Source organism: Bison bison, unplaced genomic scaffold (genome assembly GCF_000754665.1).
Source record: "Bison bison bison isolate TAMUID 2011002044 unplaced genomic scaffold, Bison_UMD1.0 scf7180017864353, whole genome shotgun sequence".
In the NCBI taxonomy this organism is placed as follows: Eukaryota; Metazoa; Chordata; class Mammalia; order Artiodactyla; family Bovidae; genus Bison; species Bison bison.
Window position 1 is genome coordinate 1,951,748 of NW_011494925.1, and position 17,812 is coordinate 1,969,559.

The 17,812-nt window shown below is 41.7% G+C and overlaps 1 protein-coding gene across 1 annotated transcript; it reads right to left on the reverse strand.

The window, feature by feature from the left end:
* Positions 1-12,785: 12,785 nt before the first annotated feature.
* Positions 12,786-16,270, reverse strand: CBLN2 (cerebellin 2 precursor). Its single transcript, XM_010855088.1, has 3 exons — positions 16,265-16,270; positions 14,737-14,856; positions 12,786-14,501 (listed from the first exon to the last, which is right to left on the reverse strand). Exons 1-3 carry the CDS (start codon positions 16,268-16,270, stop codon positions 14,304-14,306), a joined length of 324 nt encoding a protein of 107 aa, XP_010853390.1. The 3' UTR covers positions 12,786-14,303.
* Positions 16,271-17,812: the final 1,542 nt, after the last annotated feature.

Consider the following 17,812-nt stretch of genomic DNA (forward strand, 5'->3'; position numbering starts at 1 on the left):
ATTATTACTTGCTAAAATTACCCTCAGTTGCTGAGCAGGTTGTAGTAAATAACGTGGGATTTGGGCACTGTACATCTAAAACAAGTCCAATGAGAGTCATCTAATGAATATAGATGTCGTATGTTTGGTCTCATAATTGCCTGCAAAAACCTGCACATTTGCCATTTAACATGGATCTTTTTTTTTTTGCTATTATACTGTGGACTGTCCTCCTGACTCCTGATCTCATTTAACTGATCTAGAAATGGATACTTAAAAATCCGGAGGTTTTTTTGCATCCCCTGTTAATTGACATTATCAAAAGGGTAAGTGTTATTTGCAAGGAATTTGCTTTTTAACAAAGTGGCTAACATAATTCAAAAAGAGATTGCAACTCCCAAATGTAATAGATGTCTCTGGAGTTCACTGAAATGCATTGTATGTGTCCTTTTTATCCACAGAGGTGATTATCAGATAAATGGCTTAAATGCTTCTAGTAAAACGCCGTGAATTGTTCTGATTGTGTGCAACAGGACAGGGTAAGAACCACCGCAAGCCTGGGCATCTGGGTCTGGGCCCCTGGATCTGCCATTTTAGCCCAGAGGTGGTCTGCAGGACATCTCGTTGCAGGGAGAAGTCAATTCTGACGGCACGTTTGAACTGTTTCTTTGACTTGTTTTCTATGGCTGTTGTTATTGTAATCATACATAAAGGCCTGCCTCAGAGAATCCTGCTCCTCTGCCTATTAAGCTAAAGTGCCTTTGTTTAGAACCCTGTCCACCTGTGGATTGCAGGAAGGAAGAAATTAACACATCCTCCTGCCTAAGGCGTGCCAGTTTAGGAGATATCTGCAAGATTAATGGCCTTTTTACTTTGTTTCCTCAACATCCGCCCCCCATCCAATCTCTGATCTACAAAAGAACCTGGCATCCAGACTCTGGGAAGAGGGTTATTTTGAGAAATTTTTCTGTCATCTTATCAGTCAGCGGACTTTCTGAGTAAAGCTGTATTCCTTGCCTCAACCACTTCATGTCTCAGATTCATGAGCCTGTTGTGTGGTGAGCAGAGAAACTCAATATCTTACCCATGAGCTTCCTTCTTACCCACATCAGTTGTTTGTTTTTGCTTTTTTTAAAAGGGTGGGAGGAGCTTATTTTCAAGTGGACTTCCAGAGATCTGGTGATGAAAAGATTTGTTGTCCAGTTTACCAGTTACTCCAAGAAATTTTCAAATTAAATTTAAGATAAATAAAAACATCCAGACAATTGATCATAACTTGGACTCTTGATAGCAGTTTGGCAGAAGAACCCATGAAGCATAGAGAGTTATTCCTGCCCAAGTGACCCCCATCTTTAGGACTTGAGCCACGATGGGGAAGGAGAGGCCTTTGGAGGCTGACAAAGGAGAGGACATGACCAAGAGATGCAGTAACACACAAGTTTGTTAGGTGGTATGTAATCAGGTTTCTCTTGCCTGGAAACTCCCATGGACAGAGGAGCCTGGTGGGCTGCAGTCCATAGGGTTGCTAAGAGTTGGACAGGACTGAGCGACTTCACTTTCACTTTTCACTTTCATGCGTTGGAGACGGAAATGGCAACCCACTCCAGTGTTCTTACCTGGAGAATCCCAGGGACGGGGGAGCCTAGTGGGCTGCTGTCTATGGGGTTGCACAAAGTCGGACACAACTGAAGTGACTTAGCAGCAGCAGCAGCAGCAGCAGCAATCAAGTTTCAGGGCTTTCCAGGTGGCTCAGTGGTAAAGAATCTGCTTCCCAATGCAAGAGACCCAGCTTTAACCCCTGGATCAGGAAGATCCTCTGAAGAAGGAAATGGTAATCCACACCAGCATTCTTGCCTGGAAATCCCATGGACAGAGAATCCTGGCAGGCTACAGTCCATGGGGCTGCAAACGAGTTGGACACGACTTAGAGGCTAATCAACAACCCAGTTGCAAGAGAAGGGGAAGTCCCTCTTAGCACAAGCCCGTGCAGAGGCTTATAGCCAGAGGGACACCTTCCAGAGGGGGAGGAGGGTAGGCAGGGGAACTTCTGGGGAGCCGGGGCTCAGAGACTGGGCTTCAGTCAAGGTGTCCTTGCAGCACAGCAGGGAGTTTCTGCTTGGAGATCTCTGAAGGACAGTAGCTGCTTGGGCCCTATAACCACGAGATTGTCTTATCAACACCAGCAGAAGCTGGGGCATTCATAGGACATACAAATAGGCACAGAGTGGTCAAAAAAACTGCTCGTTTAGGCTGGTTTGAAAACAATTTAACATGTAAAGATGCGAATTTGAAGTTTGCAGGCTTTTGAGCTAACAGGTCTCAGCCTGCTGTGAAGTTAACCAAAAACCTAGTTGCTGTTATGTAAGGCTGTATCAGGTTCATGAATATAATGAGCCACTTTCTCAAAAAAAAGGAGAATGGCAGTTCTCAGTGCCACACCTTAAATTTGAAGACTTTTCCAGAATGATAAAATAGTGATAAAAATGAAGATCCAATCAGCATGGTATGAATACAAGTCAGAGTCAGAGAAGCACTAACATTCATTACTTTAGAAATGCATGACCTTTCTCTTGACCAAGCACTTGAAATGTCTTTCCCATCTGGTCTGGTTACCCTTGTTTAATCTGTTTACCGCTGTGTATAAAGTCACACCTGCTGTGTCACAGACACTAAGAAGTTCACTTAGTTTCCAGTATATTTCCCCTTTGTTGTTGTTGTTCAGTCTCTAAGTCATATTCGACTCTTTGTGACTCCATGCATAACAGGCTTCCTGTACTTCACCATCTCCTGGACTCTAATCAAACTCATGTCCATTGAGTCAGTGATGCCATCCAACCATCTCATCCTCTGCTGCTCCCTACTCCTCCTGCCCTCAGTGTTTCCCAGCATCAGGGTCTTTTCCAATGAGTCAGCTCTTCGCATCAGGTGGCCAAAGTTCCCCTTTATCCTTGCCCTATGTAGCATCTCCAGGGCTACTATTGCTTTGCTTTTGGAATAAAAGCAAAGTCTGAGTCTGAATCTGAGTCTGGTTGGCAAATATATTAAGTCATCCAAATAAGCACTTCAGTGCTGGGATTTAATTTGGCATGTTATACTTGGCCAAAAAGTATTATTAAATTTATAAATTAATTTTAATTTCAGATATATTTAACTTCCAAAAGTAATACATAATTGATGTATGGAGTGAAAAGGAAAACTTTTGCAACATAGGCATCTGACCACAAGAGGCAATTAGAGAAAGAAGCTCTCAGCTCTTATTGACATTTTCTGAGGCGAGCTCCTAACAGGGAATGATGCCATAATGCTAACCCTAACTATATGGATCCCAATCCAGTCTGTGTGGACTCAAACCTTGGCCAGGATGACCAGCAGTGGAACCAGCAACAAGCTGACTAAGCTCCATGATCTGGTTTTCCTCTGCAATAACCTCCAGAAAGTGATGGTACCTGGCTTAAAACACTGGGCAATGTGGCTTAAACATTTAGAATGGCACCTGGTACATGGTTAGCTTTCATTCAATGCTAGTGATATTGATTTCCTTCTGAATTTCAATATAAAAGTCAACGAAGCCAAAAAAAAAAAAAAAACCAACCACAAACTTCCCAGTTAACACTTTGTTTTTAACACCTTTGTGGTAAAGTCTGAAGCAGCTTTAGAATCTGAAAAACACAGATGAAAACTACAACATGACTGTTACAGTTAAGATATAAAAAATGTTTCAGTGTTGAAAATTAACTATGCTCTCCACATGTGTCCATGTGTTCTTGGGGATTTCCTGGAAATATATGGCATGATACTTTATCATTTCCTAGTTCCAAGATCAGGGATCACAATTAGCACCATGTATCTGCAAATCAAGCACCAAACTAGATTTGAGAAGGAATATTAAATCATCATTGCAACAGACTCAGCTTTATGTTTTGGATCTAAAGGACTGTTCAGTTACATGCAAAATAACAACACCCACTAACTGTACATATTAATTTAAAATGAACCAGTCTTGACAGATGACATTTGTTCATTTGGAATGCTTCATGGAGAAAAACAAATAAAGCGCTCCATCCTTAATTTCCTGAGTTACATTATAAAGTGAATTTGTCACTTATTAGAGATGCCTCTTTTTACAAATTGGTGCTTAAATACATCTGAAGTGCATAAGATTTCATTTAAAATAATACATTTTACAGTGGTATAAATCACGCTGCATTCCTGACTCCCCAAATCCTGTCCCAGATACCATTATTTTGCTTGTCATCCAAATACAAAACCTCTCACCATGAGTCACCAAGTCCTTCCTCCATTCTCTGTAGTCATCCCTCTTTTTGGACAGAGATAACCAAAGTTAATAAAGTAAACCAGGCATCATTAACCCTAGCATGATTTTTTTACATAAGTGCAGCAAGTATGGTAACTGACCTCATAGGATTTTTAAGTTTGCTTTGCTGGTACTTTGCATAAGGCATCACAGATGAGACTTTTCAAAGCCTCTCTTGGCTAACACACTTACTCAAGACCTCACCATCTGGCTTCTCTTGCAGGGTTCATAGATTTAGATGAATTCCTCTCTTTTTGAGGTCCCCAAGGTAGCCTGAGTTTCCTGGGCCTGCCAAAAGGTGGCCTTCCTTACTCATCTGTAGGGCTGGGAACCCTATAATCCAGGTGGTGGTGGCTTAGTCGCTCAGTCATGTCCAACTCTTTGACCCCGTGGACTGCAGCCCACCGGGCTCCTCTGTCCATGGGATTCTCCAGGCAAGAATTCTGTAGTGGGTTGCCATTTCCTCCTCCAGGGGATCTTCCCCATCCAGGGATCAAACCTGTGTCTCCTGCCTTAGCAGGTGGATTCTTTACTGCTGAGCCGCCACGGAAGCCCCCATTAGAATACAGCAAATGCATTCAATCCAACCAAATGGATGGTAAACCATTTCTAAAAATCTCCCTTAAGTTTGTCTAATTAGTTTTAACTTTGCTAATTATGCTTTCCAGGCAAGAGATCTAAAACCCTAAGGAACTCCCTGACTTCAGGTTCTAAGAGATTTCTTCAGCCAGAGGTTAAGCTTAAACCCCATAAACAACTTTAGGGCCAATAGCTCAATACGAGTATGGCTTATTTTCTTCTTGTGCTTGATTTCTCAGTTTTTACTCTACAATTCCTGAGAGAGTGACCTCTGTCCTTTATAAAATATACAATCTTGTGGGAAAATGAGCCATTTGTATTTATATGTCTGAGTGTTTTGTGTTGATCTTTACAAAGTGTTCTGACAAGACAAAGGAAAAAAAAAATGTTTCCATTATCATTTTCTGCCTGGAAATGATGACTCAACATCACAAGAGTCCAAACTTGGGTATTTCTGATATAAGAATCAGTCCATTATAGAAGCTGTTGCAATATTTCCTTATGATTAAAATAAAGCCATTTTTTTGCAGAGTGCAAATCTAAATTGTCTTTTTTAAAAAACCAATGCATTTTACTGAAATAACTGTGATGCAAACACTTAGGATTAATCATGGTATACATAGAGTTCTTATTTAACAAACTGATTTTCACACTTTAGCTCTCATCCTGAAATGCATAATAAATTCAAAGTTTAGAGAATAGGTTATGAAGTCAGAAAGTTCAAAATTGAAATCCTGCCTATGCGATTCCTTTGCTATGAGACCTTGACCATGTCATCTAATTGCTTTAAATGATATTCTCATCATCTCTAAAATGGTAATAAGAGTGTCTACTTTGTAGGGTTATCATAATGATGAAATGGAAAGATAATCGCAGAGTCCTCAGCACAGTGCCTCACACGTGCAAAGAGTTAGCACTAAGGATTATCACTAACAGCAGTGGTGGCATCATTCTGCCAATACAGTTTCTGCAGTTTTTCCCTTAAATCTGAAAGAAGGACTCCATTTTTTCACTTGTATTATAATCTTCATATTATATATGTAACTAATAGACCCTTGAAACATGATGGGGAAAGAAACTTGGAAGGCCATCCGCTCATCCTCTTGTATCACTCAATTTTGTTGTGGTTATGTTCCAAAGATATTTGAGACATGAACGATGGACCTCAGCAGTATTTTCTTGACCTCAAAACACCAAGGAATCTTTTTGAAGTTTTCACACTACACCATTATGTCGATGGGCATTTAGCACAAATAAAGCCACATTTTTATCTTTCCATAACTTGATGTAAGGGAATTCCCAGAGGCCTCTCTCTGGAGCTTTTTTGCATACTAATTATTCAGTGTTTCAGATCACAGCAGCAGCACCATCTATTGGGGAGTTTTTCCTGAAACAAATGTTTCTGCAATTTTGCAGGATAATATAACAAAATACATTTAGGTTCCTTTCAAGTTTCCATTAAGATAAAAAGTTTATTTTAGTAAATAATTTCTTCTCATAAACATGCTTAGGTATAGGTAAGAATCTTAAGTAAAAACTACATGACATTTACTGTTTGGTGCAGTACATTTTGAGACTCTTTTTAAAGAAAAAATGAAGTATTGAAAGCAGTAGGCCTGAGGGGAAAATAGGTCTTCTCTAATTATCACAGTCTGATGCCTGCACGCCTTTGCCTGCTAATGACTGGGGAAGATGTGGCCATTTCCTTTAAAAATCCAGTTCCTCGTCATTCTCGTGTGCCAAGGTAATTTAGATGCAATGGATGAAAAGCAGATTAGGCCATGATCCACTGATCATAACTTTCTGTTGGATTTATAGCACCAGATGGCTTAATTATTCTCAACAGTTCTCAATCTCTGTCAGGGAGACCAGATGTAATTTCTACCTTCTGGTGAAATAGATTCGAAAGATTGAATACAAGAAATAAAGCATGAAATACAGACCAAGTGATTGAGGTAAGAAGTTAGTAGAAATGACTCTACGAACCCAGACAGAGGTACCTGAGTGCATCACCTTCCTCTTATACGGAAGTGAGTTTTCATGGATGGCATAGCCAGAGGCACTGGGAAGGCATTCTGATAGCAGGGAAGTTTGGACTATAAATATTTCAATCTTCACACACACAGGAACACACTTATGTGTCTGTTTGTAGAAATAAAACGTACTGAATCTTATGTTTTCACCAGTGCCATTTGGTCTTACATTTATCTTTTGTTTCTTCTTGTTCGATCTTTATTCGTTAAGTTTGTATCTTGCAAACATGCCAGAGCACTAGGGCCCCCATCCAGTCTGCTTAAGAAGGACTTCACATCATGCCTTGCTCGTATCCTGCTTTAGCTCTGTCTTCTGAGGATTTGAGTCATCCTCGCATGCCAGTTCCCCAATAAATTCTCTACGTGAGGAAAACAGAAATATAACTGTACAAAGGCTATGCAAATTTCATCTTCACGTGTTAAGACAATGGAAATTTCTTGCATCTGGTCTGTGCCACTTTAATACCTCCAAGGTTAGTTCACGAGCGCTGGACTGCCATCGGTTGGCCAAATATCCAACTACGTTCACCCAGGGAGGCAAGGTAGTGGCTGGGACCTCAACTGATGCTCAGTATTCAGTGTCCATGCCAAGCTCACATTCTCTGCTTCATGTGTGAAAAATGTAAATTATGTTATTAACTTTAGTAAATACGTATTCCCATTTCCAAGGTCCCTCTCACGCCCACCCCAGCCCGCCCCCTCACCATCAGTTTAACTGGCTCTCCTTCAGGCTAGTTGTGAACACTATTTCCAACGAAGGCTAGCAGCTCTTGGCACACCCTGACTGTGCCTTTATTTTTCTGTCATTATGTCTAAGCACACTGGCCCCTAGGCAGCAATCTGAAAATATTTTGGAATGAAAAAGAAATATCTACACCCTGTTCCCAGAAGAATCCATCATTTTTAAAAAGTAATATAATTGCTTTTTCCACGGACAGTTTACAATTCCAGAATAAAACTATGCTGTGACATCTTGTCATGCTTGGCAACATGGAAAAAGACAGCATCACATTGTCATGACTAAATTTGTTGTTCAGTAATAAACTTCTCTCTGGAAGGATACTTTTATGATCTAGTAGTTATATGACTAGATCATATAGGACTATAGTGCCCAACTCTTTGTGACCCCATGGACTATACAGTCCATGGGATTCTCCAGGCCAGAATACTGGAGTGGGTAGCCTTTCCCATCTCCAGGGGATCCTCCTGACCCAGGGATCGAACCCAGGTCTCCTGCATTGCGGATAGATTCTTTACCAGCTGAGCCATCAGGGAAGTCCCAGTTATATAACTGTGAAAAAAAAAAAGTTAGTGATTCAGAGATAAATATTAATTCTAATGCTAATTTTAAAACTGGTAGGAATCTTCAAGATCCATGTAAAAATATGGCAAATGAGGACCTTTAGTAATAAGGAGAATTTGCCCAAATTTTTCAGTTGATTTAGTTCTACTTTAGACATGATTCTCGAGTCAGTTTTATAACAACAATGCACTAGAATAACAATAAATGCTCTTTATAATACAAAACCAAGGAAATATGAGGATGCTCTGTATCCCACTGGACTTGAAATAGTAACAGATTGATACGCATGTGCTTAGTCACTCGGTCGTGTTCGACTATTTGTGACCCCATGAACCACAGCCCGCCAGACTCCTGTCCATGGGATTCTCCAGGCAAGAATACTGGAGTGGGTAGACATTCCCTTCTCCAAGGCATCTTCCCCACCCAGGTATTGAACCCGGATCTCCTGAATTGACAGGCAGATTCTTTACCGTCTGGGTCACCTGGGATGCTCAAGTGATTGATATAATTATTTTCAAATGAATGAGATAATACTTAGACAAAATACTCGAATCCTGCAATCAAATATGTGAACATTAAACAGCAAAGAATTTTTCTCCACCACCTAAAATGAATTTAGAAATCGGCGTTCCTGAAGAACGTGAAGGAACAATATTCCATGTAAAAGCAGTGCTAGTCAGGTTGCAAGACTGGAGTGGCTCATTAATAAGTAGCTTCCATCCTGTTCGGATTGAGCCAGTGCAAAGTGGCATTCTGACCCTGGGGAGTCCTGCTGTAGGCATTAAGAAAAGGGAATGAAGATTTCTTTTCCAAATTAAGTTGTCAAGGAGCTCATTTACCCTACACAAAGAGTGTATGTGGGCGAGCTGATGAAGATGATGATTTATGATGCTATAGACACTGAAGTGATTCTGGTGATGGAAACCCACAGCAAAATCCACTTAGGAAGATAAAACAGAGCCCCTATTATCTGTAGGAGGTAAAACCACGTGGCGTCTGCCCTTACAAATTTCAAGTTACCCTACTGGGTTTGGGAATAGAAGGAAAGCTCATTTACTTTGAATTCATGTTCTGCTATAATGTTATTATACAGATATATACATACCATTTTTTCAAAAGATCACATTCATTGGGTTTAAAGGAATTTTGAGAAGACTATTTTTTCTTTTTTTCAGGGGGTAGGTGAAGGCTGAATCCTACCAACCACATCAAGGACAGCTGTGTAACATATAGACTGTTAAAATAACTAAATTGAGTGAATTGTAGCCCTCCATTGCAAAAGCAATAAACATACTTTTTGGTGAAATCAATCTGTGAAAATTATGCTTTAAAAGTCTAGGCAAATACATAAACAGATTTGACAGGTGACATGTGACCATCATCCGTTAATGTCTTCAGAGTGTTATCAATAAAAAAAAAAGAATCAAAAATTGAAAAACCATAAAACCAAAGTGGAAATTGTATTTTAACTCACTTCAGTGCTTGCTCCTTAAATGTCAAGAAAATTAATTTTAAGAATCTCATGAGAATTTATAGGCTCTGGTCTTAAATTTTAGTGTGTATAATATCCCATTTTAGTAGCAAAGTGCTAGCTTTAGAAATAAAGTCCCAATGACAAGTAAACTCCTACATAAGCAAGGCAAAAGGACAAAAACTCATCATAGTTCTATGGTTAATCTAGTTTCACATTTTTTACAAGTGTTTTCACAGAGTGCACAGTAAAGCCTTTAGAGTGATTCCGTGTAACTTGCTTCTAATTCCATAATTTATTTACACCACCTAAAATATAATGTAATAGAGCCTTTCATTCCAGTGCATCCATGCAGCAGATTGTTATATGCTTCCTACCCTGTAGAAATATAAACATTAACTATTTATTTGCAGCAACATTATCTTATTGCAATATTTATTTCCTTATAAAAGACTGCAAAATTATGGGGTCACAAATTGACAGAACACTGTTAGCTCTTTTGGTACACAAGGCATGCTGGAACAACCCATGTTTTTGTTTGGCTTGTATAAAGTGATTCATCAAATTTTCACTCACATATGTCTAGATTTTAGTAAAATGTAGCCAATGTATGTAGTTTATTTTATATCACTATACTAAATATCAGCTGTATATGTTCATGTATTTACAGGCAAACCATATACATATAATAGTTATTATATGTGTGGATTGATAACGATTTCCTTGATAAGGTGATTTTCAAGGAACCATTATAAACAAAATAAGGATTCAGTCAAAGATTTGGTTTGCTTTGTATATGTTTTCTAACTCTTCTGATGCATGAAATAACGAGATTTAGCTTAAAAAAATTTTTTTTTTCCAAACAAGTAAATCTATGTAATCTCTATAGGATCCCATGAGCTTTCGTGCCAATAGTCAATGTTTGTATCACTTTTACTCTGGGCACCTACAGTAAGTACAACCTTTAAAAATGGAAATAATTTCATTATACATGAATTTATATTACAAAAATCTAAGAATGCAACTAAGGCTAAGGAAGTACAGATATTAAACAGTTTCTCAGGACCTAAAGTTGAATCTTCAGGATTCTATTTCAAACTAGAATATATTTTAAGTTAAAAAATAGTATTGTCTTAAAAAACATTTACAGTTTAGTAGCATTAACATTTATCAACTAGAGCAACTTATTATTATAATGCTGTAATACTGGAACTTCATTTTTTACTTGTGTTAAAATGTTAATTGTATATTTGTATAAAATATTGACTACATATTTGAACAGAAAGTTTGGCTTAAGCCACAAAAGATAAATGACATAAGAATTGAAATTAATATGAAAATGTATAGATTTTAATATGCTCCTATTGTCATCCTTTTTAAAAATCAAATTAGACTTCAATATAGTGCTGTAATTTTAAAAGGCTCTTGAGAATATGGAAACTTCTAATATTCAAGTGTCCTCCTGCTGGGTGTTCGTTTTATATATATTTTTCATAAATTGCATGTTGGAAAATCTGACTTACCAGAAACACCCTCCCTCCGGTCTAAGACCTCTTTCCATCATGGTCCCCTGCGGTTGTGACATTTCTTTCTGATCCTCACATAACCTTGGGGGAAGGGGAGAGGGTGCAGAGGTGATGACCTCACTCTCCAGATCGGAAAACCAGCTCAGAGATGGGGTGGCTCAAATCAGGCTGCAAATATTACAGACATCCCTTTTTTTCCAATTAAAGGTACATTTCAAATTTTGATCTGACCTATGTTTTTGTAGACTATTCACAGGAACTTCATGTCCCTCAACATTCCTCAGCCAAACAGAAACTTGGCAGAAGCAGATGATCAACAACTTCAGAAACTCTAATGTCCTGGCTCCTTCCTAATGTAGCTTTTGGCATCCATCTCAAAAAAAAAAAAAAAAAACAAAAACAGAACACTAAATCTTTCCTTCCTAATATAAAATCAACTCCTGAAATATACTTATTCTTAGATAGATCAATTTAATAACTTATTTATTAGGCAGTATACCCAAATGACAACCTATAATAAATTTATAACTACGAAGAAATGTCTATTACAAATTAGTGAGCAATAAAAATAACGACTCGTATATATTTCAGTTTCTGACGTGCTGTAGCAGTGTGCTGTCTCCTACTGAGGGCTGTCTGCTCGTTGTTTAAAACTGAACAGAAGGTTAGGAAATGAAGGAAAGAGGACTAAATAACTGAGGGCAAGAAAACAGGAAAATCTTTGCTACCATCCTGCTGTGTATATTACCAGCATTAATAAACAATGCTCTGGTCAGAATTATGTCTTCTATTCAAAGAGCCAAAATACCCCAAATGCTTTTTGGTTGATGTATTTTGTTGTTTTTCCCCCCCTTACACAATGTAACAGCATTTTTATTCAAGTCAAATTATGCGTCCTGTTATATTCTTTTTTCAGTTATGGCTAGCCCAACTGTATTTTTTCATGTATAAAGTCCCCATTGCATTTCTTATTTGAAAATGAATCCCACCCTTACAAATCTTCAAATGAGTTTCTTGTATATCTGTGCTCTTTGATTGAAATATTGGATTGGACCTTGCACTACACGAAGATTAAATGTGATAGAAGCAGATTGATATTCATAACATCTTTTTAATGCTGTCTTTTTCACCTAATACTGTTAGATACTGAAACTGTTAAGTCACTCAGTTGTTTCCAACTCTTTCCAACCCCATGGACTGTAGTCTGCCAGGCTCCTCCATCCATGAAATTCTCCAGGCAATACTACTGGAGTGGGTTGCCATTTCCTTCTCCACGGGATCTTCCCAAGCCAGGGATGGATCCCTGGTCTCTTACATTGCAGGCGGATTCTTTACCATCTGAGCCACCAGGGAAGCCCTTGTCACTTAATGCCTCCCCCTAAACCTTTCTGTGTGAAAAATAGATATTTAAGGATGCACTATCCATCTGGACCCCAGCAAGATACACGTTAGTGTGTCTTCTTCTGTGTATTTTCTAAAGTGTAAACAGTATGGGTTTGATTCCCCACGCTCCTGAACCTTGGCCTTTCCTTACATGCATTTTGAGAGTTGGGAGGTGAGCTAGAGGGAGAGAGCAAGCCAGACGTCAAACCCATTTATTCAGAATCTTAAATTATGACTTTTTATCATCAATATTTTGGTTACATTGTTACACAAAGGACAAATTAACATCTGGTTTGAGGTCTCTTCTTTGATTGCTTTGGGATCAGTGCCATTTCCTTGGCGAAGGAATCCTGCACCCGTCAACTCTCAGCTGTGTTTAAATAATATTGTTGTATCAGGTGCCAAACAATGAGGATTTGGGAAACTGCTTCTAGGGAGCCTCTGCCAATAACCTTCAACCACTGCGATTTTCACGCGGCTTCCCCGCCAGGTGCTTGCAGGGAGTGTCCACACCCTCTGCCTGGGCAGATCAGAAGAGGATCCTGAGGGGGAAGAATTGGTTGGTCCCGTTGATTCTGAGGCACCTGACCATGGTGTGCTCACCCGGATGTGAATCCAAAGGAGCAAAAACAGGCTGCCAGGAAGACCCAGTTGCGCTAGGCAAAGAGACCACGTGATTGGGAACTTGGTCATCACAACTTCCATTCTCATCTGACATGATTCAGGCCACCCAGCAACATTCGTCTCTTAAAAGTATTCCAAAACGTAAAAAAAAAAAAAAAATCCAGGTTGGTACTTCCAAAAGTGCATCTGAGAGAGTCTCTTTTAAAGAATAAGCAGAAATGTCCGTCTGTCATTTTCACTTTGCTCTACCTTCCGTTTGGTTTGGTCTCATCCAAAATACACAGTTATTTTTTTTTGTTTTGTGTTGTTTGGTCTCCTCCAGAAATCCAACACACATTTTCTCTCCCCACCCCAGCACAAAAGATAACAGCAAGGGTGAGGAGGAGGAGCTGTGTGTGTGAAGAAAAGTAAAGCTTCCTGGGGAGGAGGAGGGGAAGAAAAACCCACACAAACACATATACAAACAATACAAAACAAAAGCCGCAGTCCAATCGTGCAAAATTTGCTTCTCTGGATAAAGCACTTCTTGATACAATGTCCCCTTCCCCCTCCCGAGGATTCCCATCCACCCGGGGTGGGGGAAATACAGCATGAAAGTGAAGCCATTCTTTTTCTTAAGGCTGAACAGACACACAGAGAACACGTTTCAAGGGCTGTCGGGTGGCGGTGAGTGGAGGGGCTCTTGCTTTGAGCCCAGCCGGCAGCCTGCGATCCATCCCGGGGTCCGCGGCACCCTTCCCACGGGGCCAACAATACCACGTACAAACAACAGAGGAAAAGTCAATGGTCCCAACAATGAAATCCCGTATTGACTTTACAATCACAGGTACAAATTGCTCAGATCGATCATTTCATTTCTCCTTAAGACCGACCGTGTTGTCTAAAACTCATTAGGGGCCGGGTCGCCGAGGAATGGTCAATATTCAGAGAAAATGCTGGAGGTTCCGAAGGAAGCCGCTCTTCTGTCACCACAGTCCAATGGAGGAGGATGGAAACAAGTTGTCCTGTTCCAGCAAGTTCGGGGGGTTGGGAAGGGTGGGCACCTGGGTCCAGACAGCCGTGTCCCCACCGTCCAGGGGAGGGTCTGCGTTTATAGCGGGAAAACCAAGAAGCCCGAGAACGTGGAGTACTTCCAGCCCCCCATGAGGTTGCCCCTCTCCAGTTTGAGATGGACTTTATCCTCTCTCTCCATCAGCAGCAGGACGCCGTTGCTGGCAGCTTCTCTGGTGACGTCCTGGTCTCCGGCGAACGCCGAGATCACCGGGTAGCCGTTCTGCATTAGACTGACCTACAAGGCAGAGGGCAGAGCTCAGCCGACCACAATGGACCCCACTCCCATCCGCTTCTTCTCATCTCACCCACCCCCTACCCCAGTCAAGGAGCCGCAAGTTGGGGGGAGCTGACCCAGAGGACTGACCTGGTTCCCAGACCTCCGCCAGGCCCCCTCCTTGGCCCTCCCCACCTCACAGAGGGCATGACTATTCGTCCAAAGCCAGGAGGGTCCAGCTATCCAAGTGACCCACCTGGATGGTCTGTCTGTTGTACACTTTGACCACGTGAAAGCTGAAGCTATATATCCCTTTTCTTGGGGCTACAAATATACTGGAGGCGAGATCAAAATGGTTGCCAATATTTACTAAGACCTGGAAAAGAAGAGGGAATAGGGCAGACACATAGCAAGCCCCTCCTCAGTGTGTGTTTCCATCAGACTCAACAGACCACCCCCAGCGGTCCCTTTAAGAGCTGCAGGACTTCCAGCAGCACGTGCTCAGGGACCCAGTACCCGCCACCCTCTAGGAAGCAGGCAGCCCCCAGTTAAACATCCTGCAGCAGGAATTGATTTCCAAAGGATTCTAATGGATGGTACTTCAGAAGGCTGTCTCTCTGGAGAGTGTAGTATATTTATGTGTTGAAAACAATGGCTGCACATGGTGGCTGTTGTGGGGTGGGGCAGAAGGATAACACAAAAGACACTCTGGCAGGTAGATGATCTGTAAACTGAGACTGTTCGGAGGTTTGTGGGATTCTGGGGACCTGAATGAAGCTTGGACCAAAACAGAGCTCTGTCCTGAGCGGGAAGAGAAAGGGTGGTGAAGTAAAAGGCCCATTACCTCAGTTAAATTCCATCAGATAAAGCCTGGAATGAGCTCTGTGTGCTTCTGGAGGCAAGGGATGGTGTGAGGTTTTGTCTCCCAGCCCCAGGCACCGCCCCTGGCAGCACACAGTAGGTAGGTGTTCAATAAATGCTGCTGGGTGAATGACCACAGTCCAAACACTGGCTGTGCCCATCTCCCCTCACTTTCTTCCATGTGAGGTGTCTAGTCCCTAAGCTGGGCTGTGACCTCATGCTCAGAAGCATCAGTAACCACCCGGAGAGGGAAAAGAAAGGCAGTCTGACACCCTCAGCTCAAATTCCACAAAGTGCAAGAACAATGACAAAGTGAGCCATGAGACATGAAATCACGTGACCCTCCAGATGCTATTTCTCCAATAAAAGATGGATGGGAGTGACTTGAGCAGAGGGTCCCCCTTTACGAACAGATTTCCCTGTCAGATGTTCAACGTCCATCCCTGTCTGGACCCCACCCCTCCTCACCCACAAATGCACAACCCAATTAAAATCATAAAATGGCCCCGCCTCGTGGTCTCAGTTTTTAAAACACACAGCCCGCAACAAAAGCAGAACCCTAGATTACAGACCCTGTCATCTGTTCAGAAAACAAATTCGAACCATATCCTTGGTTGTTATTTCCTACACACTCATTACAGATGGATCACACGTGGCTCCCAGAGCCACGCCACTGGAAAGCCTGGGAGGCTGGGGAAGAAGCCACATCAACTTCTTCAAGGAGCTCTGAGCACACTTAAGCCCCTCCTTGACTGCAGGGCTCAGAGACACTCGGGCGCTGTTGTTAAAGACGGGGAGCTTCAAGATGCAAGTCCTCCTCCCTCTGAGGCTGTGTCCCATCCGCCTTACCAGTCTCAAAGAACCAAGCCTCCTCCTCCAAGCCCTTGGTGCTGCTCCCAACTCAATGACCTCAACTCTCTCACCTCCATGTCTAATTCAGGAAACTGGTAAATTCAAGGCCCTGCTGTAGAGGAACGAACACCCACCAGCCCCAGAAAAGCCGGTTTCAATTCCTCCCTAACTGGTGCATGACATCATTTCATCTGCCCTGTCATAACTGGCTCATCTATAAAATGAAAATCCTACTACTGCTTATGCTGTGTACATCACAGAATTTTCTTAACACCCAAATGAAAGGACGATGTATTATAAAAACACTGTGGAAACTAATTCATTGTCTGCTTTCAGTTCAGTTGATTTTGGACATAATTAAAATAAATACATGCATGTCTCATAAAAAAAAAAAGATTAAAGAGAGACATCCCTTTGTACACACCTCTCCAAATTTCAAATACATAATCCTTAACAAGGATTAAAGCAAATGAAGACATTGGCCTAAAATGAGGCGTTGGTCCGTGCACTTGGGACCTCACCAGGTCAGCGAGCTGGTTAATAGAGAGAAAGGGACTCAAACAAGTGTGCTCAGTGAGGCCTGAACTCCAGGAGGGAGGAGTTGTGGCCAAATGAATGGGATGATTAGGCAAAGTTGGAAACCACTCTAATGTTTCCTGTTTGTTTCTGAAAAACAACAGAAACCAAGGTAGGGAGAGAGGGGAAGGTGAGGACCTTTAAATCCTGGGCAGCAGTGACCCAGAGAAGGGTCTGCCAAGACCTGATCACATCAGGGACCCTTCTGTTTTGAAGGGACTGGGAGCTGGCTGGCTGAGGCAACTTCATTGCTCTTCATTTTTTCCTTATATACCCCACCAAATTTGATATTGACCTACTGTATTTATATGTTACGTTGTATATACTGCATTTGCCACATATCGCATTTATATAACAACACTGTTTCCTTCTGGAGAAGGCGATGGCACCCCACTCCAGTACTCTTGCCTGGAAAATCCCATGGACGGAGGAGCCTGGTAGGCTGCAGTCCATGGGGTCGCTAAGAGTCAGACACGACTGAGCGACTTCACTTTCACTTTTCACTTTCATGCATTGGAGAGGGAAATGGCAACCCACTCCAGTGTTCTTGCCTGGAGAATCCCAGGGACGGGGGAGCCTGGTGGGCTGCCGTCTGTGGAGTCGCACAGAGTCGGACACGACTGAAGTGACTTAGCAGCATGTTTCCTTCTGTTTCTGTACAACCATGGCGGCTATTTCCCCATACTCTTCCTCACTTATTTCTCTTGAAGTTAAGCTTCCTCTATAGGATCCATTCCGAAATAAACAGAAAGTATTTCTCTGAGCCTGGGCTGAGACCTTCGGAGAACCCCCCGGGGTTAGCGAGGAGAGTTTAAATGCACTCATTCTCTAAGTGGCCAGCGAGGGGGACAGGAGCCCACCCCCAACAAGGACGGCCCCAACTCCAGTGAAAACCGGTTTCCCTTTGGAAATGTCTATCAGCTCTCTTAGCTCAGCGGGACGCCCAGCTCCACAGGACTCTCGGTCATCCGAGTGCCAACTGAGCTGATGAGTTACTGAGCAGCAACAGTGTGAAAAGGAAAGCTCACGGGAGAAGGGAGAAA